General features: G+C 39.4%; 3 protein-coding genes across 3 annotated transcripts; 1 reads left to right on the forward strand and 2 right to left on the reverse strand.

Annotated features, from left to right (window-relative positions):
• Positions 1-537: 537 nt before the first annotated feature.
• On the reverse strand, positions 538-2,008 carry LOC311008556 (interferon a3-like; the record flags this gene model as incomplete). Its single annotated transcript, XM_084002258.1, has 4 exons — positions 538-633; positions 1,094-1,171; positions 1,284-1,433; positions 1,877-2,008. The coding sequence occupies 4 exons, from the start codon at positions 2,006-2,008 to the stop codon at positions 538-540; spliced, it is 456 nt and encodes a 151-aa protein (XP_083858384.1).
• A 2,480-nt stretch (positions 2,009-4,488) lies between these two features.
• On the forward strand, positions 4,489-6,007 carry LOC311008557 (interferon a3-like; the record flags this gene model as incomplete). Its single annotated transcript, XM_084002259.1, has 4 exons — positions 4,489-4,620; positions 5,032-5,181; positions 5,294-5,371; positions 5,912-6,007. The coding sequence occupies 4 exons, from the start codon at positions 4,489-4,491 to the stop codon at positions 6,005-6,007; spliced, it is 456 nt and encodes a 151-aa protein (XP_083858385.1).
• Positions 6,008-6,178: 171 nt separating this feature from the next.
• cd79b (CD79b molecule, immunoglobulin-associated beta) lies at positions 6,179-12,031 on the reverse strand. Its single transcript, XM_084040698.1, has 5 exons — positions 11,903-12,031; positions 10,542-10,853; positions 9,510-9,628; positions 8,651-8,707; positions 6,179-7,483 (listed from the first exon to the last, which is right to left on the reverse strand). Exons 1-5 carry the CDS (start codon positions 11,952-11,954, stop codon positions 7,394-7,396), a joined length of 630 nt encoding a protein of 209 aa, XP_083896824.1. The 5' UTR covers positions 11,955-12,031; the 3' UTR covers positions 6,179-7,393.
• Positions 12,032-16,585: the final 4,554 nt, after the last annotated feature.

The following is a 16,585-nucleotide window of genomic DNA, read 5'->3' on the forward strand; positions in this document are numbered from 1 at the left end:
CGATTTTTTAATATGGTAAGTTAATCTTTATGTTAATGCTAATAATATGTGAATTATGCAAATAACATTTAGACGTGAAAACATGAATTGAACACATCTCTTGTATATAACAGGAATAAAAAGAATGAATCAACATTTTCTGGATTGTTTTTGCTTTATTGACATATTGCATGAATCATATAAAATATATATTAAAAACATATTTGAATGTGAAAGCAATGTAAAAAACGAAATAAGCATGTTGATCATAGACAAATACATAACAACTCAATGATTTAAAAAATAAATAGATAAATATGTAGAAAATAAATACAAAAATAAATAGACTGCATGTAAGCAAGTAACATAATATGAATGGAGAAAGTTTTGTTTTTAAGGGCTTTTACAGGTGTAAAAAAGATCAACTTAATGCATCAATGCGTATGATTTAATATATTTAAGTATAAACCATGTATCTAGTACATAAATAGGCAATAAATAGATAAATAAGTGAATCTATAAATAAATGAATCTTTGAATGGATGGATGTGTCAGATTTTAGTTGGTGAGTAGAGATGAAACCAGCTGGTCGGCTCTCATCAGATGGGATTTCATTTCCTTCCTGATCAGCTCCCAGGCTTCAGCACTGTGGCCCTGCACACACAAGAACACCCTCGTCATTATCACATGATCCATACTGTCTGATCATACAAGATCTATAGGACCAGATCAATAATATCACATGTGACCCTAATCCTCCTCCGTACATTCACATTATTACACATATACATGTTGTTACGGCACAGAATGCTGATATTATTATTGTTCTACATGAATGAAGAGTCAGTTGAGGAATGAGTGAATTGTTGTTAGTCTTTTGTGCTGTCTATTGATTGACTGATCGATTGATTGGTTGATTGATTGATTTATCAATTTAATAATTGGTTGTTGGATTGATTGATTTATTTATTGATCGTTTGATTGGCTGATTGATTTATTGATTGCTTGCTTGCTTGATTGGCTGATTGATTGATTGATTGATTGATTGATTGGTTGATTGATTGATTGATTGATTGATTAATTGATTGATTGATTGAATGACTGACTGACTCACCATTCGCTCCAGGACAGTTGAGAGTCTCTTGAAGTACATGTGCAGCTTCTTGTTCCTCTTATGGCCGTGGGTCCCGATCTAAACAAGTCACAAGCAAAGACTTGAAGGATATATTCTTCAGCTCTTCCACCCGTCGTGTATTCACAGAGCTGTAAACCCCACACGGCTCCTACCAGGCGTCTATACTCACACAGGAGTGAAGGCCATCGACCTGCTGGCTCACAACCATGAGGAAGTGCTCCTCTGTGGTCTCCTCCCATGATGCCGCGCTGTGATCCTCCTCGAACAGGGCGAACACCTCCTCCAGGACCTGGACTGTGAAACACAGTTTGTGCTTTTCCTGGAAGGAGGAGGAGGAGGAGGAGGAGGAGGAGGAGGAGGAGGAGAAGAATTATTATTATTATTATTATTATTATTATTATTATTATTATTATTATTATTATTATTATTATTATTATTTATGGTTACATGATTATCTCTGTAAAACAAGTTGTCAGATAAAAGGAGATAAAATGCCATCATTTGTCTTGTGATGTTTCTTCCAAACGTTGAGGATGACTTACTGATGCTCTGGACGCCTGCTTGTACAGATCATTAGGGAAGTCAACGTCAGCATCTCCAGTGGTGTTAGTGGAGTTCTTAGCCTGCATCACACACACACACACACATACACACACACACACACACACACACACACACACACACACACACACACACAGCATGGAGTCAACAGACAGTCAAGTAAAGTCACTTTAAAGAATATCCGTAAAGAAGTGCACTCACCATCGCATCTATCAGATCCAAAGATTTTCCACTGAAGTGTGTGAATTTATGATCCATCCACCTGCAGCTCAGCGAGGAGGCTGCAGCGAGCACAGCGAGAGACAGGCACACAGACAACACCCCGTTCAGCATCTTCGCCTCCGCAAGAAGAAATAGACCCAAAGAAAGCACTTCGTCTGTGTGTGGAGCAAACAGTGATTTGTGTAGTGGAGCAGCTGTTGTGTTGGAGCGGAGGTGCAGCTCCTCGTTTATACCTGCGGACGCTCCTATTTCATTTTCCTAACACGCACCTGCGGAAAACACGCGGTGCTTGACTTTGACCACACGGTTAACTTGTCGGTTCACACATTTCACATTGGAATTAGTGTGAAAACATAATGGGAGGATGGAGCTATACAATAATGCCACATAATAATCATAAAAAAGCAAAACACAGCTCGCTATTTGTCCGATATAGGAAACAGTCTGAGGACTAGCATTGGGATATGTTTAATGTTTTTATTTCTGGGATGGAATATGTCGCTAAATATGTCTTTAATTACTTTTATCCATTTTTAAGTACAATAATATTATTTCTTAAAATATGTTACCTTGTTTTGTATATTTGACAAAACAGTCTATGTGTTTGTGATGTTTCATGTATCCGGCAGGCTCCCCTCGATTACAGATTATTCTCTATTTGTTGATATATTACCACTTTATGGTTTCATTAAATGTACTCTGTGATATAAACTGTGAATTAGACTGCAACGTGCTAACATGGCATGACATTTATTTATTTTTAGTGTGAATAAATGCTTTAAAAGAAATATGATCTATATTGTTGCATTAATTTCTCTTTATCTGATCAGTGAAAAACGAAGACATTGAAAATACAAATTAAAGAATCGATTGGTGCGATCGATGCGAAGGTGAGTCCCCTTCTTCGGTTCTCACGTTAAAAAGCCGCCACGTTCCCGTGAAGAACAACGTGAAATGTCACTGACGGACGCTCGTGAACGCGCGTCACAACGCAGGCCGCAGTCACGAGCCGCTTTCATTTTCTCCGGAACTTCCCGTTTTATGGCCCCAATAGTGGACACGCAGAAATCCCTGCTGTAGGCCTATCGATCAATGATTATAGGAACACGAACAGAGCTGATGATCAATTACAATCATTTAAGAATTATTTATTTTTACATTGGAGATTTAAGACGCAAAACACTGTAAACAAACACATTTGAATCGAAGAATTCATCTTAAATATGCCTAAAATCACTATCACATAAACATGAATTCATATGATAATTAATTTGGGGTGTCTACAATTTATTTGTTCTTTCATCGACATAATATTCCTGTAATAGTCCCAGAATGTCCAATATCTAATTGTAAACTATGACATTAATGTGTGTTTGTCCATACTTTGTTGGAGGAAGGTTATTTAAATGTTTTCACAATCCCCTGTTGAATAGGTTATTAAATCGGCACGCTAATTCCAATCCGAAATGTGTGAACCGACCGAATGTTGATGAGATAATAATTTCAGGCATGTTTCAGAAGAATTCTTCGATTCAAATGTGTTTGTTTACAGTGTTTTGCGTCTTAAATCTCCAATGTAAAAAGAAATCATTCTTAAATGATTGTAATTGATCATCAGCTCTGTTCGTGTTCCTATAATCATTGATCGATAGGCCTACAGCAGGGATTTCTGCGTGTCCACTATTGGGGCCATAAAACGGGAAGTTCCGGAGAAAATGAAAGCGGCTCGTGACTGCGGCCTGCGTTGTGACGCGCGTTCACGAGCGTCCGTCAGTGACATTTCACGTTGTTCTTCACGGGAACGTGGCGGCTTTTTAACGTGAGAACCGAAGAAGGGGACTCACCTTCGCATCGATCGCACCAATCGATTCTTTAATTTGTATTTTCAATGTCTTCGTTTTTCACTGATCAGATAAAGAGAAATTAATGCAACAATATAGATCATATTTCTTTTAAAGCATTTATTCACACTAAAAATAAATGTCATGCCATGTTAGCACGTTGCAGTCTAATTCACAGTTTATATCACAGAGTACATTTAATGAAACCATAAAGAGGTAATATATCAACAAATAGATAATCTGTAATCGAGGGGAGCCTGCCGGATACATGAAACATCACAAACACATAGACTGTTTTGTCAAATATACAAAACAAGGTAACATATTTTAAGAAATAATATTATTGTACTTAAAAATTGATAAAAGTAATTAAAGACATATTTAGCGACATATTCCATTCAAGAAATAAAAACATTAAACATATCCCAATGCTAGTCCTCAGACTGTTTCCTATATCGGACAATAGCGAGCTGTGTTTTGCTTTTTTATGATTATTATGTTGCATTATTGTATAGCTCCATCCTCCCATTATGTTTTCACACTAATTCCAATGTGAAATGTGTGAACCGACAAGTTAACCGTGTGGTCAAAGTCAAGCACCGCGTGTTTTCCGCAGGTGCGTGTTAGGAAAATGAAATAGGACCGTCCGCAGGTATAAACGAGGAGCTGCACCTCCGCTCCAACACAACAGCTGCTCCACACACAGACGAAGTGCTTTCTTTGGGTCTATTTCTTCTTGCGGAGGCGAAGATGCTGAACGGGGTGTTGTCTGTGTGCCTGTCTCTCGCTGTGCTCGCTGCAGCCTCCTCGCTGAGCTGCAGGTGGATGGATCATAAATTCACACACTTCAGTGGAAAATCTTTGGATCTGATAGATGCGATGGTGAGTGCACTTCTTTACGGATATTCTTTAAAGTGACTTTACTTGACTGTCTGTTGACTCCATGCTGTGTGTGTGTGTGTGTGTGTGTGTGTGTGTGTGTGTGTGTGTGTGTGTGTGTGTGTGTGTGTGTGTGTGTGTGTGTGTGTGTGATGCAGGCTAAGAACTCCACTAACACCACTGGAGATGCTGACGTTGACTTCCCTAATGATCTGTACAAGCAGGCGTCCAGAGCATCAGTAAGTCATCCTCAACGTTTGGAAGAAACATCACAAGACAAATGATGGCATTTTATCTCCTTTTATCTGACAACTTGTTTTATAGAGATAATCACGTAACCATAAATAATAATAATAATAATAATAATAATTCTTCTTCTTCTTCTTCTCCTTCTACTCCTCCTCCTTCTCCCAGGATGAGCACAAACTGTGTTTCACAGTCCAGGTCCTGGAGGAGGTGTTCGCCCTGTTCGAGGAGGATCACAGCGCGGCATCATGGGAGGAGACCACAGAGGAGCACTTCCTCATGGTTGTGAGCCAGCAGGTCGATGGCCTTCACTCCTGTGTGAGTATAGACGCCTGGTAGGAGCCGTGTGGGGTTTCCAGCTCTGTGAATACACGACGGGTGGAAGAGCTGAAGAATATATCCTTCAAGTCTTTGCTTGTGACTTGTTTAGATCGGGACCCACGGCCATAAGAGGAACAAGAAGCTGCACATGTACTTCAAGAGACTCTCAACTGTCCTGGAGCGAATGGTGAGTCAGTCAGTCATTCAATCAATCAATCAATTAATCAATCAATCAATCAATCAATCAATCAATCAATCAATCAACCAATCAACCAATCAACCAATCAATCAATCAATAGACCAATCAACCAATAAATCAATCAGCCAATAAATCAATCAGCCAATCAGTCAATCAATCGACCAATCAATCGACCAATCAATCGATCAATCAATCGATCAAGCAATAGATCAAGCAATCAATCAATCAACCAATCGATCAGTAAATCAATCAATCAATCAATCAATCAACCAATCAATCGATCAGTCAATCAATAGACAGCACAAAAGACTAACAATAATTCACTCATTCCTCAACTGACTCTTCATTCATGTAGAACAATAATAATATCAGCATTCTGTGCCGTAACAACATTTATATGTGTAATAATGTGAATGTACGGAGGAGGATTAGGGTCACATGTGATATTATTGATCTGGTCCTATAGATCTTGTATGATCAGACAGTATGGATCATGTGATAATGACGAGGGTGTTCTTGTGTGTGCAGGGCCACAGTGCTGAAGCCTGGGAGCTGATCAGGAAGGAAATGAAATCCCATCTGATGAGAGCCGACCAGCTGGTTTCATCTCTACTCACCAACTAAAATCTGACACATCCATCCATTCAAAGATTCATTTATTTATAGATTCACTTATTTATCTATTTATTGCCTATTTATGTACTGGATTTGTTTGTTTAATTTGTGTATCAATAATATATATAAGTTTTAATTTTAATTTTTTATGTGTCAAAGCCAATAAAACAAGACTTTCTCAAGCAATTGGAAACGTGTTTATTGTTTTTATTCTTGTTACATATACACATATACATAAAAGTCACACAGAATTTAAATTTGAATAGATGCAATTGACAAGCAGGGTCTTGTTCGGGTTCAAATGCACAAACTGTAAAATATTTTTTAGATAAAACAGATCTTGAACTCAAGTCAGATAAGTCATGAAATAATAAAAAAGTAAAATCTATGGAAGCACCAAAAATGTCAGCTGGAATGTTAGCTGTCGATTCTGAATTGTAGTAGAAATGGTTCCTTTTCACTTCAGTGGACTTGAATGCAAGCGTTTTACAATAAAGACAAATCTCCACGAGAGCTCTTAAAAGGGACAGTAGGGGTTGTAGGAGTATCCATCTTTGGTGTATCAATGGCGATAGGCATGGCAACGGAATCCTATTTGAGACACCTAAAATTATACCGATCAGTACGCTATATTCGCCACTTTTCACTATCTTTGGCTTCACAGCGATTCGATTCGATAAACGATACAGTTTTTTTTTTTGGGGAACAATTCGATTCGATTCAGTAACTTGTAACCAAAATTCTATATTCATGAAATAAACATACAATAATACGAGTGAGAGTATCTGTATTCTTGTGAAAGATGAAAAGATAAACAGACCACAGAATTACTTATTTAACATATTTATTCTATAAAAAAGTAGTCCTGCATAATATTTTATGGTGAATACAAAAATGTAATGCTCAGTTATTTTGAACATTATCCAATAGACTACATGCTGGCAGGGGAGAGAGTGTCTTAAACTTATTAAAACATTAATCATAAGTAAGAATCACGATTCATCCAATTAAACGCATTGATATTGATTATTGGTGAAGCCAAAACGATTCATTCTATTTATTTATTTTAGCAGATCGATTTAGTTGAATCCATAGGACTGACAATCGATTCATTGATTAATCAAATTAATCATTACACCTCTACTTTTCACTCTTATCTATCTTTCCTCACAGCCACCAGACACCTTTGACAAAAAACAAGTCCATGTTATTAAGCAGACAACGGGAGTTGCAGTGAGGTAAACTGTGAAATGAAATGATTCTAAATATGGAGTACATTAAGTGATTTTAATTGACGTTCTACTAACTATGAGTAAGTACCTCAGCTCTCCCTTTAAAAAGGTATCGTTAGTACTTTTACGATCAAGAACGTGCAAGTAGAATGTTGAGGCAGCCTCACTCCCACGGGGCCTCGCCGACATCAGCCTGGGCGTAAACAGAGAGTTCCTCGTACAGACCACCGCCGCACGTCTCAATCGCCAAACCCTGAGAGACAGAAGGAAGTCAGGTCATGCCTCGGCTTGAATTTGCATCGTCGGTGAATCAGACGTGACTCCAACCATGAAGACGTGCAGCTGCTAAATGTCACCACAGCGACCTTTAAATGGTAAAGTAAGATGCATCATAAGTAAGTAATATGCATAGTGAAGGTGCATGGGTGCTCACAATTAACTTCTTATCTCAGCACATTAAATCCACGTTTATTTGGCTGTAACTTTCCAGTATAAACAGCAATCTTTAAAGCATTGCTGCCCAAACTTTGTTTACGGGCCTTTATCTCTAAAATGTGTGTAAATGAACGTTCTGGATCATTTTTACTGCCATGTCTGCATCACACTATATTACCTTGAATGGCCATTTTTTTTTAAGAGATGTACATTTGATAAATCACAACTTAATTTTATGCACATTATTGAAAACATATGTACATGTTAAATACATTATAAATGAGACCACATACATGCATTTAGGTCATTCTTTTCTTTCCCCTCATCAGAAAAACATATTAGAGTCAGCGTTATTAGAGGTGTCAAAAGAGCAGACGTTCTGTACTCAAGTAGAAGTACAGACACTTGTGTTCAAAAAGACTGGTAAAACTAGAAGTACTCATATATTATATTTATAAATTGGAAATAACCCACTGAGAACTGCAGTGACAGAACAAGATATAATTGTGGTTATCAGCTCAGTGGACCGAGGAGACAAAGAAATTACCCACTGGAATACTTAAAGATTCAAGGTACTTGTACAAATGTGATACTTTGTTTGTACTCTACATTTGTCTGAAAGCTTTGCTTCTCAGATACATTTTTTTTTAATAATTGAGAAATAATTGGTCACAAAGCTGAAAACAGAGATACATGTTTCTTACAGGATGGCGAGGCTGCAAACACATGACGATATCGCACAATATGATGCAATGCTAGACAATAATGAAGCATTAATATTACCGGTAATACAGAAACATTGTATATAATAGTAAAAAAACTGACGGGATGTTTTTAATGCACAATCAGTAGGTTTTACAGTTTGCTGATGACACACTTCTAATAATACTGATCGTAGGACTTATACTTTGATAGCGTTGTACTTCTACCTACAGTAAGTTGCATTAAAGGGGCAGGAACAATGGATCGTTACAATTGTACAAACCTCATAGATGTGATCATTTTCAGGCTCCTCATATATGATGTCCTTCGTCTTCCGCTGCTAAAGAAGGAAAGAATACATCAGCCAGAGAAAATTAAAGAGGCAGAAACATGCTGAACATAATACACCGAGTAGCCGTCATTCTGATCACGACAAGCTCGCTTTGCTGCTTCAATGAGGAAAAGAAAATGGCTGAGCAGTTTTTGGGTGTAGCAACATAACAGAAAAGTAATGGAAAGACCCTTTTAAATGAAATAGAAGGAGGCAAAAGTGCACTGAGGAACATTAGCGCTGTTTAAGCGGTTAAACATGTTCAGAACTGTTGCTATGGAAGCTGTGATGAAGCCCTGCGTCATGGAAACTGGTCCACAAACATACATACAGGACTTCCTTTACTTCATACATGGTTCTAAACTGGGTATGTGTTATCTTTCAGCTTGAGGAGCTCTGTTGGTTTATCGTAAGTAATGCAAACTAGCATCGGAAGATCGCAACAGCTGTGACGCCAAATCGGGCCATTGGCGCTACCGAAAACACCCAAATATAAACCCTCTCCTGTGGCATAGCGGTGGTCTCAGGGTCCACATACAGACTCACAGTCCCAGTCACGGCCATTGGCCTTCATCCTTTCTGCCTCAGTTAGCCTTATGTTAGCTTTGGTTGCTATCTTCCTATTAAAAACATTCAGCATTCAAATTGGCGTAATTTCTTTGTTTTATGCTTTCTTTTGTTTTTCTCGGACTCTGTCCACATGTCCATCAGGTTTGTTTTATTCTAAAAAAGCGTAAGCTCCTTCATTCCTTGAGGCTCTCTTATGATTTCACGGATTCGCCTCAAGCGTGTCGGTCATCTGCTTCCTCACCAGTCGTTGTTTCCGCAGCAGGATGGCGGCGATGCACCCTGCCAGCACCAGGCCCTGGAGGATGATGAGACCGTCCTTCATCTTGGTCCGGTACAGAGCGTTGGGAAGGTCAATGGGTCCTGTGAGAGGAGCAGAACTTTGGTAAAGGACCACTTTAAGGCTACGAAGTGGCCCAAATCCGATTTTAGTTTTTGCTCGTATGCGACCGGGATCTGTTTAAAAATAATAATAAAAAAAATCTAAATCACGTGGAATCTGATATTTTTTAATCAGATTTCGGCCACTTTCATATGCGGTCCTAAATCGGATGCAGGTCCGATGTTTTGCAATGCAATCATATAGGAATTCATTACGATTAATTTGATTAATCGATGAATTGATTGTCAGTCCGACGGATTCAACTAAATCAATCTGCTAAAATAAATAAATAGAATGAATCGTTTTGGCTTCACCAATAATCAATATAAATGAGTTTAATCAGATGAATCGTGATTCTTACTTATGATTAATGTTTTAATACGTCTAAGACACTCTCTCCCCTGCCAGCATGTAGTTTATTGAAAAAAGTTCAAAATAACTGAGCATTACATTTTTGTATTCAGCATAAAATATTATGCAGGACTACTTTTTTAGAGAATAAATATGTTAAATAAGTAATTCTGTGGTCTGTTTATTTTTTCACCTTTCAGAAGAATACAGATAGTCTCACTCACATTATTGTATGTTTATTTCATGGATATAGAATTTTGGTTAGGCTACAAGTTACAGAATCGAATCGTTACAAAAAACAAAAAAAATCGAATTGCCAACTACTGTATCATTAATAGAATCGAAGTGAGCCAAAGATTCACCCCCGTAGAATTCATGCAACATTTTATCAGAATTAGTCATTGCCCCGCATGCAGGTCACATTTCAAAAACAGTGTGAACGATCAGACAAGAAAACATCGGATCTGAGCGGTAAATCGGGATTGAGCGTGAACGTAGCCTAGCAACAACACGAATCACGTACGTATTTTCCCAGCTACTTACTGGCCACTTGAAGTGCGGTCCCCGGCCCCCACGTGTTGTTCAGCATGCAGAAGTACACTCCGCTGTCCTCGAGTTCCACGCCGTGCACGAGCAGAAAGTTCAGGTTGGGCCTGCTGCTGAATTCAAACTTTAGTCCCGCAGGTATCTGACGTCTGCTTCCAACCTCCGCGTCGTACCGGTCGGCCTTGTACCAGCGGGCCTCGGCGAACTGGAGGCTCGGGGTGGACAGGCAGAAGATGCCCACATCCTGTCTGGTTCTCACGCCGTAGAACCGGGGCTTCTGGGTGATCGGCACGGCAGGGTTCAGGGCCACTGAGCAGTCAAAAGGAAGAGTGAATCTCAAACATATTTGCAGATGATTTTGTATATTTAGAAATATACTTGAGAGGAGAATGTACTACCGTATTTCAAGAGTTTACAGATGACATAATGGAGGGTTTAGTTAATGACATTGATTTGCTGCAGGTTTACATGCCAAAAGAAAGCCCAATGCCAACCTTTTTTACCACGAAATGTACAAAAAACTCTAAGATACTGAACTTTACGACAACAAAACACAGAAAAGCAGCACATTCTTGAATTTAAGAATCTTTTTGAACATACAGTAGGCAAAGTATCTGTATGAAATATCTGATATATGAATTTACTAAAACATAGCTATTCCAGCTTCTCAAATGTGAATATTTTGCCGCTTTTCCTGTAATGATTGCATATTGAATATTTAGAGTTTTAGTTTGAATTAAAACAACCCCCAGATTAATCATGATCAAAATGAATCAGTTGCATCCCGAGATTAATTCAATAGTTAATTTGGTCACCACAATCAGACAGTAAAAAGGATTGTTGTCTCTCTCTCTCTCTCTCTCTCTCTCTCTCTCTCTCTCTCTCTCTCTCTCTCTCTCTCTCTCTCTCTGTGTGTGTGTGTGTGTGTGTGTGGTGAAGGATAATATTAATGCATCCAACCTAAAGCTGCATCGGTGCACGCCTCAAAGAATGGAGAGTTTAGATACAAGTTGTTTTTGAATTGAATCCACGAACAAAAACTGACTGCAGGTCTGAAACAAAGGAACCTGATGGGTAAACTGTAAATACAGTATATTAAAATGACCAGTATTCGTCTCAGAAGACAACTTCCTCTTTTCCTCCACAGATGGCCAGGAAGTAATGTCAAAAATAACATGCAAAACCCTTTGTGTACATCTATCTGTAGTTAAACAGTCATAAAAACAATACAATTGACAGCATTGTGAAATGGTTAGGTTTATTGCTTGTGCTGTAATAAAAAGTCAGATTTACTCGCAACCTGTAATTGTTCTTAACAAAATTCTCATTTTTAGTCACTCTTTAATCGGATCATTTACCTGAGATATTGATCAAGGCGAGCCCACAGTACCCAGCGAGCAACCAGCGCATGATGGCATGCAAGAGAAAAGGCAATATCTGGAGCGTTGACGTCCACACAGGTTTGTCCTCGGTGTGTCTGCAGGCATGACAACACTGTGGACGAGAGGAAGAAGTAGTGTGTGTGTGCAGAGGGGGGGGCTGTCTGTCACATCACAGGCAAATAAGAAGCCAAACAGCCCACACGTTTACCATGAAAGGCCACTTTCATTCACGCAAGATGGTATAAATATGAACACATTATAACACATTATTTTTTCAAAGCTATTTGTAGGATTAACTTTCATATGAGAGAATATTATTTTCAGGGCTATAGTTTACAATTGTTTGACTTTTTTGTTCCTCTCTCCTTACCTTACATTGCATTTAACAAAAGCAGCCAACGATCTCAAATATTAAGTATTGGGCAAAATAGCAGTCTTCCAAGACTTTTGCCTCAATGATAATAATAATATAATTTTACACATTTTTATTTAACCAGGAAAAGGCAACTTCATGTCATGATTATCTTGGCACTAACGATATAGACAGACAGACAGACAGACAGACAGACAGACAGACCGACACACACACACACACACACACACACACTGGACGACTGGACTTGTTGCACAGCTGGCATCCTATCACAGTACCACGACCCATTCTTTCACATGTTTGTAGAAACAGTCTGCATGCCTAGGTGCTGCTTTTATACACCTGTGACCATGAAGTGATTGGAACACCTGATTTATATTATTTGGATGGCTGAGTGAATACTTTTGGCAATATAGTGTATCTCTAATAAAATGTTATACAGACAACCACGGTCCTGCAGAGAATCCTAATGACTTTGATGAGCTGCGACAAAAACATTTATCTTAAACTATTTTAAAACTAAAAAATTTTCAGTCAAGATAAAACACCAAACGTTTTATTGTTCCAACTTCTAAAATGTAAAGGTTTGCTGCTGTTGGTCGTCGTACATTAAAGTAAATAAATTATCTTTAGGTTTTGGACAAAACAAGACATTTAAAAAAGTCACCTTGAACTAGTGAATTATTTGACCGTTGTCTGATGTTTTATAGCCCAAAAGTTGAGAAATTAATCAGCATATTCATTAACAATAATCTAAAATTGCAGCCCTTATTATTTGCCAAACTGAAAGCACCAACACATAAGGAACTCCAGTAAGCGAGATACATAGCGTGCAACCACAAAAGAAAATGCAAATAAATGAGACACGCTCCCATCTTCGTCTGTTGACACTCACACACAGCAGACGACAGATGTATCCTTGCCAATGCTGCCCAAACTATTCTAAATTAATTGTCATTACTACGTTATCACCAATACTCATAATGTTCAAAGGGACTCTGGAGAAGTACACTGATTCAACTTCTTTACTCAAGTAAAAGTGTAAAAGCACAGGCTCTGAAATGTACACAAAAAATAAAGTAAAATGTATCTCTATTTAGGACTTTATACTGGCTGTTGTTGTTTTTTTTGGGGGGGGGGGGGGGTTTGCAAGGCAAACTGAGGGTGCAGTCGAATAGTCAAAAAATAAGGTCCTAACTCCTATTCCTATCTCCTATTCCTTGACCTCTGGGGAAAAGGTCACGGGGTTAAGGAAAGGAGATAGGAGAACTCAAAAGGACTTAGGAATAGTCGACCGCGGTGCTCAGAGAATCCGACCGGACTTTCACTAAGCTACGTCATTATAACGCGGCCGCTGATGATTGACAGCTGATGATTGGCACCGGCGATTGACGTGCGTCTGCGCTGGAGAAACTACAATAATGGACTACAAAAAACGCGTCGTCCACTTCTCCACATGTTGGTTTTATAAACAGCTGGTTCACTGACCGGCTTCAGGTCCAGCAGCTCCTCCTTTCTGTTTGACCGTTTGCTTTATTTACGTTTCATTTGTGGTTTTAGTTTCGTTTTTGTCAAACATTTGTAACATGATTGAAATAAATGAAAAAAAAAAAACATTCGATTATTATCACTGTCCACACATTTATTATCACTATTCCAATTACTATATGTCTGCATGAAAGTTAATGTTAAATATGTAAATGCACATATCGTTTGTTTTCATGAACGGCCGAGGTGTGCGGCACTTTAAATGTTGCTCTCGCAAGGAATTGTGGGTCGGAGTGATCTCCTTTGCTTTCGCATAGGAAGGTCCGTTGCATCCTATGCTAAAGGAGCTCTGAAAGGAAGCATTGGAGCTCCTTTCCTTTGCATTTAGAGAATTCGAACAGCTCTTATCATGGCGGCCACTTGTTTACTTCCGGGTCACTTCTTCAGTTAGGAACCTTCCGAAGCAAAAAAGACTATTCGACTGCACCCTGAATCTTGCATCATATTAATAAGAAAATAATCAATAATTCCACTCAATTGTATTAAAGGGATAGTTCGGAATTTTGGACATAAGACCTATTTTCCAACTCAGCTGGTGCGTTCGAGACGTCTGGAGACGTTTTCAAGACATTTCATTCAGTTCTTCTAGTTGCCGAGTTCATTTGTGCTATGGCTAGTGCAAGTCAATGGTTCTAGTTAGCATGGCATTAAAAACACTCATACCGACTCCACAGTGCACCCGCGGCAAATCAATTAAAACACTAGACTGTCGATGTACATATCTGTGTTGATAGAATAATATTTGAAACAAAACTAACCTTGCATCGCTTGAATCATCCATTTTTTGAGGGACTTGTTTCTAAGCAGCAGCGGAATTTTACTTTGCTCCTTCGGACTCAAAACTCTAAGACGCGCTGCTTGGAATCCAGCCGGTAAATACACACCTGAACACCACCGATTTGTCGGCCCTTAAGCCCCCAAGGCTGTCTGAAAAGCCCTCGGAGCTCACTCAAACACCGGGCAGCACAAGGCCCCGCGAACCCACAATTACGCACCGTGAACCCGAACCTCTGCTCCGTCCGGAGAACCGTAAACCCTCGGAGGCATTGCGGGGAATCCCTCCGGTAAATACACACCTGAACACCGCCGAATTGTCGGCTCTTATGCCCCCAAGGCTGTCTGAAAAGCGCTTACACAAACACCGGGCAGCACACGGCCACGCGAATCCACACATGCGGACTCTCCGTCAGACTCAAAACTCTAAGATGCGCCGCCCGAAATACTGCCCATAAATAGGCAATCGAACCAGGCTGAATTGTCGGGCCTCATGCCCTCAGTGAAAAGCGCTTGGACCTCACGCAAACACCAGGCAGCCCACGGCCCAGCCAACCCACAATTATGCACCGCGAACCCAAACCTCTGCTCCGTCCAGAGAACCGTAAACCCTCGGACGTGTTGCGGGGGATTCCCTCCTGGCACCACCAGTCTCCGTCTGTTGGGTCCCGGTTCTCAGCACGTTCTGCCCTTTGAGCATCCCTCTCGCGCAATTCTTCCTCTGTATATTCAAGCTCGTACAGGTACGGTTGGGTTTGGGTGGAGAAAAACTCAACACATCAGAGTCTTCAAAAGTTTCAGTATATTCTCCAAAAGTGTCCATTTCTGTGAGATTGAAGAAACTAGCACTGCAGGCTACTCTGCGTCTGTAGCAATGACAGCAGGTAAACAAACTATTATAGAACCGGTAACTTATAAGTGCTAGGTGATATCAGTCCGCCGCTGCCATAGCCTACTAGGAAGTATGACATGCTGCTGCTGCTGCTGAGACATAAATCCTTAAAAATGCAAGGTTGGTTTTATTTCAAACATTCTATCAACACAGATATGTACATCGATAGTCTGCCGTTACAATTGATTCAGTATGAGTGTTTTTAATGCCATGCTAACTAGAATGATTGACTTGCGCTAGCCATAGCACAAGCGAACTCGGCAACTAGAAGAACTGAATGAAATTTCTTGAAAACGTCTCCAGACATCTCAAACACACCGGCTGAGTTGGAAAATAGGTCTTATGTCCAAAATTCCGAACTATCCCTTTAAAACTAAGTTTTAGAACCTACAGATATGTTTGAAAATGTAGGGAGTAAAAGTAAAAAAGAAATGCTCAGGTAAAGTAGAGATAATTCTACTTCAGCACAGTAACAAAGTATTTGTACTTGGTTCTCACCTTTTGTTTTATTTATCAGGAAGCAGTGTGTACCCTTTCCAACCACCAGGGGGCCTCAGTGCACCGGTGGAGTTTCACAACAGCTAGAGGCAACAAACTCACAGCCTATTTTCCCTACAAGAAGTTTAAGTTTATTCTCACAATATAGTTACATATTTTAACAATAACAAAATTATATAAATATACAATACAGAAAAGAAAAAATTAAGATGTATATACAGGCAACACTAACTGTGGGTGTTCCAGTAAATATCTCCCTCCATCAGACATGTAAACAAAAGGAGGACACTGTCTTGTGAGTTTTGATTGTACCATGAGGGGAGACTGTTGCTAAGTGATGTGGCAGCGTGGGTCACGTTAGAGAAGAACCGCCACGCCACCGCTGCAGGGTAAGACAAAAGAGACCCCTCGTAGAGGAAACACTCACTATTGGTTGTTTTTTAATCCCCCAGGGTTGATGTTAACACAGTCCCCAACACATAAACATAAGAAATCACCTTCTAGAGTCTATTGTAAAAAAAAAAAAAAAATGTAAAAGTGCTTATGTTCATGTATATATTCAGAGTAAGACATT

This window comes from Eutrigla gurnardus, assembly GCF_963514095.1.
Source record: "Eutrigla gurnardus genome assembly, chromosome: 22".
Taxonomy (NCBI): domain Eukaryota; kingdom Metazoa; phylum Chordata; class Actinopteri; order Perciformes; family Triglidae; genus Eutrigla; species Eutrigla gurnardus.

Bases quoted from the DNA above. Each gene is read 5' to 3' on its own strand.
- cd79b (XM_084040698.1), bottom strand. From the start codon at position 11,954: ATGCGCTGGTTGCTCGCTGGGTACTGTGGGCTCGCCTTGATCAATATC. The intron at 10,854-11,902 runs GTAAATGATCCG...TTGACTGCTCAG, and splicing joins CGCCTTGATCAATATCTCAG to TGGCCCTGAACCCTGCCGTG. The intron at 8,708-9,509 runs GTGAGGAAGCAG...TTCCTTCTTTAG, and splicing joins TGCTGCGGAAACAACGACTG to CAGCGGAAGACGAAGGACAT.